Source organism: Rhinolophus sinicus, chromosome 13, assembly GCF_057876585.1.
Source record: "Rhinolophus sinicus isolate RSI-liver-muscle chromosome 13, RSI-T2T, whole genome shotgun sequence".
NCBI lineage: Eukaryota > Metazoa > Chordata > Mammalia > Chiroptera > Rhinolophidae > Rhinolophus > Rhinolophus sinicus.
Window position 1 is genome coordinate 60,896,356 of NC_142513.1, and position 9,203 is coordinate 60,905,558.

At 45.8% G+C, this 9,203-nt stretch overlaps 1 protein-coding gene across 3 annotated transcripts in view; it reads left to right on the forward strand.

The window, feature by feature from the left end:
* The window catches only part of SH3GL3 (SH3 domain containing GRB2 like 3, endophilin A3), a 61,899-nt gene extending 54,136 nt beyond the window's left edge, over positions 1–7,763 (forward strand). For 2 of the 3 annotated variants that reach the window (XM_019743532.3, XM_019743533.3), the window contains one exon: positions 7,114–7,763. In XM_019743532.3, coding sequence (XP_019599091.1) covers positions 7,114–7,319 — 206 coding nt within the window. In that variant the 3' untranslated portion in view covers positions 7,320–7,763. Of the gene's footprint in view, positions 1–1,006; positions 1,180–7,113 lie in introns of those variants that run through there. The other variant, XM_074317512.2, reaches the window with a different exon arrangement.
* The last annotated feature ends 1,440 nt before the right edge of the window (positions 7,764–9,203 follow it).

A 9,203-nucleotide genomic window follows, 5' to 3' on the forward strand; every position in this document is an offset into this window, starting at 1 on the left:
TGTACCCTCATGACCGGACGCATCTCAAAGGCTCAACCTCCAAACACCATTGATTGGGGATCAGGGCTTCAACACATGACTTCCGGCGACACAGACCTTCAATCCACGGCATGCATTGGCCATAGATTAATACTTACATTTTGCTGAGAAGGAAATCATGACCCAGAGGTGACCTAATGCAGAGCTAGAACCCAAGGATCAAAAATCTTATTTTACAAAAATATTATTGTAGAGATCTTGACCAAAATGGTATTTGTGGTGTTTATCAGAATTATGCACCGATCCTTTGTCTGGGTCATCTGAAGGGAATGTGTTAGTTTCAAAAAAAATTTTTGCTACAAGAGTTTGAGATTTTAAATTGGAAAAAAGAAGTGACTTTTGAAGGATACTTGAACGGGATTTGCTTGTTCTAATTCAAAAGACAGGGTATATAATCAGCGGAGCTTTGGCCCAGAGTATTCCCTCAGTAAGTAATGAAGAATGAACGTGAACCAGAAGTAAACTTGAAAGTCCCAGTTGCTTTTTTTTTTTTTTTTTTCCCCAACGTGTTAAGAGACGAACTCTCTAGTCAGATGGTGCAGGGGACAGTCAAACCTCATGGTGACATTGGGTCCCATTGCTGTTCCTGGCACCTTCCTCTCTGCTCCCTAGTGGCCCCATAGGTGGCATCAGCAATAAGGAAAGACTTCTGAACTTCTGGATGACAGACCAGGAAGTGAGCAGAAAATGAGCCCACGCAGCCAAGACGGGTGTCACCTCCGGTCCTTCCTGTTAAGGGGGCTTTGGAGTCAGAGGGAGGCCCAAACCCTGGTGCTATTCCTGGATCTGGCTATCGAATTCATCACCAACAGAATGGGGATTGTCCTCCAACCACGCAGGGTTCTCCTAAGGAGGAAATCAGCTCCTGTAAATTAGAGGTGCTGAGCGCGCATGGTACTTGCAACTGAGTAAGAGTCCGCAAGACAGCTACCATCAATGTTACATAATCGGTTATCTGATTTCCCAGCCTACAGCAGACTGGAGACAGCAGATTAGAGAGGCCTGAGGGACTCTTCAGGAAGGCCCACTGACAGCAGGAGCAGTGGCTACAAGGGAGGCAAGAGAAAGACTATAAAAAGCAGGAACACACCCTCAAAAGGCACAGCAATCGGGGGCATTTACTAAAAGACAAGAGTCCTCCGCAGGTCAGTAGCTTCTTCCGTGGGACACCATGCCTATACCCTGGTAGGGACTCTTGTTGATAGAAGTTGTGCGAGTTACTTCTCTCTCTACCCCTCTGTCCCTCAAAAAAGTAGGTGTGTGTGTGTGGGGGTCTGGTTTGCACTTCAGTGGGGATGCTTTGACCAAATGCTTCAAGGTAAGGGAGTGCAGGGGGCTCCTTTGGTGGTCTGAGAACGACTCAAATTCAAATACAACAGAGAGCTGTGATTTTTAGTGCGACAGAGAGAAGGATGCCTCCCTCCCACGGACTCCTTCCACTTCCATCTCCCTCCCAGTCAGGCTAGAAAGACAGCCCTTGAGAACAGATTCCCAGATCCTGGCACATGGCAGAGAGAGAGAGAGAGGAAAAGAGAGAGCACATGAGAGGGGTAGGCTGCAGAGGTGCCAGTCCCATCAGACTCCATCTCCTCTCGGGTGTCTAATCCACCCCTGGAGTGGGCACCATTTTTCTGGTTTGGGTTTTTGTTGTTTGTTTTTCAATTGAAGCCTTGAGCCCCTCACTTTGAGGCAGGCGCTCCAGCTGGGGAAAGCCGGACTGAGAATGCGTTACCTGAATGATATCCCTCAAGCGTCACTGGCAGGGGCTCAGGAAGGATTTCGATGGAGAACGCTCGCTCTCAGAGAACTTTCTAGGGCCTGGGAGCTCCCTGGGGCAAGCCCGGCTGACGGACCACCCCCTTGGCTGGTGTGGGCTCAGAAATTGTGAGGGGGTTATTCAGAAGAGAGGGATTTTCCGAGTGGGTATGTGACAGTGACCAAGAGCGCAGACTCTCCACCTCGATGGGGTCACTGTTGCTTCATTGCTTGAGCCTCTGCGTGCTGTGGTCTCCATCCCATCAAGTTGGGGGAAATAACGGTACCTCATCAGAGGGCTCCTCGGAGAATTAAATCCACTCAGATCTCTGAGGCACTTAGAATATTGTCCTGACACGTGGCAAACACTAAAAACCAAGGGTTATTATTTCATCCTCATAACTGATGGGGGCTCCAGAATGGTGGGGCTGCTGCTACCGGAATAAAATGTGCTCAGCATTTCTGTGTGTGTAAATGGCCCTTTGCATCAGGGACACAGGGGATCAAAAGGTGAGATGGGGGAAGGGCACTCTGAGGAATTTCCCTGCTGCGAAGATAAGCGGGGATCCAATATTGTTAGAAACTGGACTATATTATTGCCAAGAGGAGAACATGATTCTCCTACCTGGCCTCTTGTGTTAGGGTCCCCTTTCGTCTTTTTTTCCTAATGGTGTGCAACAGAGCTCAAATAATAAATATTTAACAGGGAAACTCCCTTTTCTCTGTTAAAATCATCTTTGTGTCGATGCTTTCACAAGGTGTTTTCCCCACCTCTGCTCTCATATTACGTGAAGCCAGGTCTCAGGAGTAAGAGAAAATAAACATGAGCTCCTCGGCCAGGCAAGGACGCAGACTTCTCACTGGACAGCACGAGGTTGGGATTTCAGCCATCTGCTCTACGTACGGCACACACGTCCACGTCAGCCAGCCAGGGACTCGTTCGTGGGCACTTAGTCACAGAAGTTTCAGGTGCCAGCTACTGAACACGAGTGAGCATGGAGGCGGAGGTGGTCCACTGGGGAGGACCCATCTTTTTTTATGGGAAGATTTTGGCAGAGGTGCTGGCTTCTTCTGATCATGGGAAGTTAGGCGTTCAGCCACCTTGCACGTGTTTGGTCTATGTAACCCAGTTAGAAAGGTCCCACTGGGGAATGTAGCTGATTCTGCCTGGGCTTTGGGGCTCTGTCCGTGGTGACAATTGACTCATCTTTTGTTGAAGGGAAAGTTCACACAGTCACTGAGGTGGGCAGAAACTGTATTTGTCTTTAACTGAACTGAACTTGCATATGAGCCTCCATTTAGACCAATGGCGGAAACAACTTAATCTTTTTTCCATTTCTACAGTTGGCCAAAAAGAAAAAAAGAAAAACTAATCTTTTTTCCATTTCTTCTAATGGTGGAAAAAAGTGTAATCTTGCCATTTCAAGGTAACTCAGTCTCTTCCAATAGAAAGCGTAGACTGTCCATTTATTACTTTGTCAATTCAGGATTTAAGCCCAGTTCAGTTGAAATTCCTTGTCAGGGCTGTTGGGTTTTCCTCAAAGGTTCTGTCGTCCCACTTTTCTACCCCAAGATGTTGCCTAGATGCAACGGGGAGTTTATAGAGTATCATGGTGGCAGGTGAGACTTGTCTGGGTCCTAACTGCTTCCACAGCTGAGGTGGCTTGTCACCTCAGGTGCCGGATGTCTTTATTCTGAGCCCACCCCCGGCCATCTGTGGTCCAACGGCCCCCTCTCCCTGCTGGGACCCAAGAAGGTTTGTTTCTAGTTCATGGGGAGCCAGGGTGGCTCGCTCACCCCCCACCCCCGCCCCGGGTGCTGATACCACTTACAATCTCCACCGTGCTCAGCCCACCATGTTGCTCTACAGCACTTGGGAGCCTGTCTTCTCCCAGAGATCCAGTGGGAAGTGGGGCCCCAGACACTGGAACCCAGGGACCATTTCAGCCTTCTAGCCCACCTTCTTCCCGCTCCAGGCCCCTTGCCCACCACCAGCAAGAGCTTGCATCTCTCCTCTGGGTGGCAGGAAACAGCCCTTCCCTCTCCACAGCCTGTAATAAAATCTCTATGCTCTGAGTTCTTCAGGCTCTGGGTCCTTGGAACCCAGAAGAGATCTCCCTCTCCCTTTCCCCCTCACCTTCTCCCTCACCCTCTCCCTCATCTCATAAAAGCCTCTCTGGCTCTGGCACAAAAGGCAGAAAGCCTTGGCTCCCACCACCTTTCACAACTGAAATGGTATTACTTTGGAGCTAAAATGCTTAACATTGATTGCTTTGCTCATGTGTAGGTTTCACCCTCTCCCTAAAGTAAGGGAGGCCACAGCTACTTGAGTTGAGGGCCCCAGTGTGACAAATGCAAAAGTGACCCAGTGTGACAAATGCATTGGATGATATTTCAGAATATGGGTCCTGCTGCCTGTGTACCCGGGACAGCCAGCCGGAGCCCTGGTGGGTGTGGATTTACTCGGTGTCTGTACTGGTGAGAACTGCTGGGTGCCGGGCAGCACAGAGGCAGCTGGAGAGCTGGGTGCTGAGCCTTCCCCGAGGCAGGGAATGCTACAGGGTGGGGGTCTCACCGCTCAGCAGTCTCGCGAGAGATGCCGTGTTTCGGGTTCCTTCGCTGATGGAGTGTGATAGGAGTCCTGGTCGCTTTCCAGCTCTTAGACGGTCCAAGTACGTAGTGTGGCCGTGGCCCCTTGCTCGGAATAAATGAAGTGAGAAGCGAGTGGTGTGTCTTTCCCCTGATTTGTTCCGTGTGTGCGCGTGGGGGGAATGCCCGCCTGTGCACACGTCGGCGGTGGCTGGGATAAGTGCAGGCTTGCCATGTGGTATTTATTTTAGTCACTGCAGGTAGCTTACAGAGTAAATGGGAGGGAAAATGTATACAATTAGGCCTGCACTCAGTATTGTAGTGCCTTGGCAACCCTGCGCAGTGTCATAGATCATGGAGGAGATGACATCAAGAGGGCAGGTTCCAGGCCGGGGTCTGGAGCCCCTCGTGGAGGAATTGTTGCCTCCTCTTCAAAAGGAGGAAGGTTCATGGAAGAGTGCCACATACCATTCCGGTGTCAACAGTTTCTTGGGAAGCGATACTTCCCAAGATTGCACTGTGGTTCGGAACCCTGGGAACCACTGAGGCCCCGTGTCCCCCTTGGGGTCCATAGCGAGCTGGAGTGGGGTGACCACAGGTTTCCAGACATACTAAGTCACTGTCATAACCTATCCTAGAAAGCATTCTATATGTTCAGAAATCCATAGGCCTAGATCATGGGGGGCAAATTTTTCTTTTTCAAATCTTCAAGGTTGACTATTTTAGAAAATAGAAAAGAGTTTATTTGACACAGCGAATGTACTCTGATACCAAAACCTGACCAGGAATCAAGAGGAAATAGTAATAATTTCATTTTTAAATACATTTTTAAATAGTAACAAACTCAGTCTAGCCATAGGATACAAAGTATAGCCCGTAAATACGTGTGGTTTCGTCAAGGCACGCAATGGCCATGCACTTAAAAAACTCTTACGAAATTAATCTTGTGACTCGAAAAATAGGATCCAGTTAAAATAGAAATGAGATTTTGTGGGGGGAAACTAGATGTACTGATACTAAAGTTTACCTTGTTGAATGATTTCATGAGAATAGGAAATTTTGGGCTAGAAGAGTAATGATAAGGAACTTGCTTTAGTAGTTGTTAGCATTTATTTTACAGCTACAGTATTTTAAACGATACAGTACAGTTATTGAAATGGATCACTGGACCAAAATAGAAAATTCCTAAAAGAGATCCAAGTGTGCAGGATAATTAAATGTATAAAAAAGATAAAAGTAGTGCTTGAAATCAGTGGAGAAAGAATGGTTTCTTTAATCAACTGTGTGGAGATAACTGCTAACACATTATTAAAAACAAACCTTTGTTTGCCAATCCACATGAGTTAAAAGAAAAAATTTCATGTGAAAAAATTAAATTAAGAAAAGACTGAGATGAACTTATGAAAAGTTTTGATCAACGTGACTGCTTATGCTGTTTAAAATTTCTGTATGTCCAAAAAAAAAATAAAAAAAATTTCTGTATGTGCCAAAACAAAACAGAAGTCGCTTGCCTGACCCATTCCCAGGACACACTCCAAGAAACAAAATAAAGAAAACATGCTTGTATCAAAATGGCAGATAAAGGGTTAATATTTACAGTATAATAGCGGCTCCTAAAACTTTTAAGATAAAGAATGAAAGAAAAATAAGTTGATAGTAAATGTTAAAAGTCCTGGGAAAATTTATGTTCTGTGAATAGCAAGTTCCCTTCTAGACGTTTACCCTCAGGAAATTAATTGTACACATTTGTAAATACACATATATTAGGATAGTTTTCAGAGTTCTCTATGAGCGCCAGGAGAAAACAAAAGGAAAAAAAAAGGAAGTAATGAAAAAAGGAAGAAGGAGGAAGGAAGGATTTTAAATACCCAACAATAGATTGATTAAAGAAATTATGTTCTAGTAATATAGTTGACAACTGGTCAATAATTAAGTGTAATCTGGAAAGAAGTTTACTATAAAGTATATAGTTAAGATTCTTTTATGAAAATTATATGTAAATACATACACCAATATATTCATAAGGGTATCTGGAAGCTTCTATGACAAAATGTTACTTCAACCTTGGTTATCTCTGGGTTAGTGGGTTACAGCTGAATTTTCTCAATTTTGCATATATGTCTTTTTTTTTTTTTTTTTTTTTTTTTTTTTTACCATGACCATGGTTTAGTTTCAAAATAAAAAAATAATTATTAAAAAAAAATGTTATTCTGAGAACTCTGGGTTAGTACAATAACTCCAAGACGTGAGTTTAGTGTAAATATTCAAGCTCCTAGTCACCAGATCCGGGAAGATGTCCCCCACCACCCAGGCCTTTTTTGCTTCCTACTCTGAGCTTTTGAGCAATAAGTGATTCACTACCAGTAAATGGTTTCACGAGTATTGTCCGGTCTCCACAGAGAAACTATAAGTTCCCTGAGGGCAGGGGTTGGGGCCTTGTTATTCTTTATGTCCCTTGGGTTCCAGGCAGAGCTGTGTAGCAAAGAAACGTACTCGGCCAGAATTCTCTGGCTGGGAGGACTGATGGGAAAAGCCATGGGCCCCAGAGGCCAGTGGGGGCATCACCGTCTGGCTATGGGCAGCTGGGATTGACGAGGAGAGCAGAGGCCACAGCCCAGCCCCAGGGAGCCGAGGCGTGTTCATGGTCTCACCAACTCTCCACCTTTCTGATTCTCCATGGACAATGCGTCATGTTAACTTCTGCTTTTTGTCTCCATGTGACGTGGACAGGTTTTAATGTTCCCCTGGACCAGCCCTGCTGCCGTGGCCTCTATGACTTTGAGCCAGAAAACCAAGGAGAACTAGGATTTAAAGAAGGGGACGTCATTACATTAACCAATCAGATAGATGAAAACTGGTATGAAGGAATGCTACACGGGGAGTCCGGATTCTTCCCCATTAATTACGTTGACGTCATTGTGCCTCTACCTCAGTAAACGTGTAACTCACACTCTGGACAAACTTGCGTAACTGAAATGAATTCACACCAGTGTTCTCTCCGTGCGGTGGTATGTGACATCCTTGCTCTTGGACCAACTTCATGACTTTTGTATGTTGTGTTCCCTTTTTAATGTATTTTATATCAAGTTAATTTGTACAAATGATTTTCTTGTCGTAGCTACGTGAAAATATAGTTTTCCTTTTTGCTTATTGTCCTAAAAGTCTGTTGGTTAAATTAACGGATGTGCTTCTTATTGCTAAAAATAAATCGCACCTATTGCAGGTATGTCAATGAATTGTCTGCTGCAAAATTCAAAACGAAGAAATGCTAAATATTTAGTATCTTCCCATGGTTGATAGCATCTGGTCTTTTCCCTTCGTCGTGTTTTAGCTGACCTGTGACTAGCCCAATAAATATGACACACCATATTGGCAAAAGACCTTGGTTATTATGCATGTGAAATTGATTTTGAAGTGCAGTCTTCCACCTGCAAATGCGTCCTCTGCCCCATGACTGACCAGGGGGTCCCAGCATGTTTGCGCCTGACCACGTCAGCAGGCCTGAGAGTGAGCCTTCCCTTTCCACATGGCTCAGCCGTGGCACAGCCTCCTTCCAGTTTGGGGATGGAAAACCCTTCCATGCACTGTCAAGTTTATTTGTAAAACAGGCTAACTCAGACTTCTCTAACTTCCTCCTGGAGCAGAAGTGACAGTCTGATCCATGAGTTTAGAGAGAGGAGTATGTGTCGACCAGTGCCTTCCTCTCTTCCTCATAGGATGTGGCCTGTGCAGAGAGGACGTGTTCTGACCTCCTGGCTATGCTGTGTGCGTAAAGACCCTGTCCTGGGTGAGACCCAGGGTGCTGTGGGGCCTTCAGGGGCTGGGGGGGTACTCCGTCTGCTTGTAGGGCTCAGAGTGAGGCAGCCTCTGGCCCGCAGATCTGTGCTGCCTTCTCCAATACTAAGGTGATGTTTTGGTTTCCATATGTCTCACCTTTAGTCTTACTTCTCAGTTGGCTCTTCAAATGTCAGCGTCTGGCATATTTTGCAGGAACTTGGAAAATCAGGCGGGGCTGGAGGGGCATTCAGGGATTAAAGTGGCACGTGGGAGAGGCTCAGAGTGGGGCCAGGGTACGTGTCTTTGGACATTAGTGTGTGGGCACTTGTGTTTTTCTCTGTGACAACTTTCTATGGTTTCTATTAAGGCCCACTTTAGAATGGCTACTGTATTCAGCATTTTCTATAAGTTTTTATTACCCCTGTTGTGTTTTGTCAGGTAGGCCTGTCAACCATTAGGACGTTTCCCTCCTGGGATGATACACGTCAATTTTCCTTCCAGGTCCGAGGCAGGTTGACCCAGAAATAGCATGACTTTTCTGCACTAACATTCCCTCTGTGGCCCTCCTCCCTACACACACTTGTTGTAGTTGTCAGTCTTGGCGATTCCATTGCAGCTTTGCCTGCAGAAATGTGGTGGGTTTTATGATCAGATAAAAAGAAAAGGGGCTTCTGTTGCATTGGGAAAATGACTGCATCTCATATATCTTGGTCTTGGGAATTAGGCTCTGTGAGGACCTAGAGGAGAGGTGATACGTTGCAGGATAGTTTAGATGGTGTAGATAAGAGGTTCTCAGGTCTTCCTGTGCATTCAATTGTGGACAACTTAAAAAAAAATATGTCTGGCCCTCAGCCCTACATTTTGATTGAAATGATTGGGGTTAGGCCTGGGCTTGGTAATTTTTTAAAGCCCCTCACGTGATTCTAAGATGCAGCCAGGGTTGAGAACAGTGCTTTAGACGAACAGCAGCCGGTGCCTTTACCAATATCAGGAGATAAACTTGGCAAGGACTGACTGTGGAAGTTTCGTGAGGGTCCAGTGAG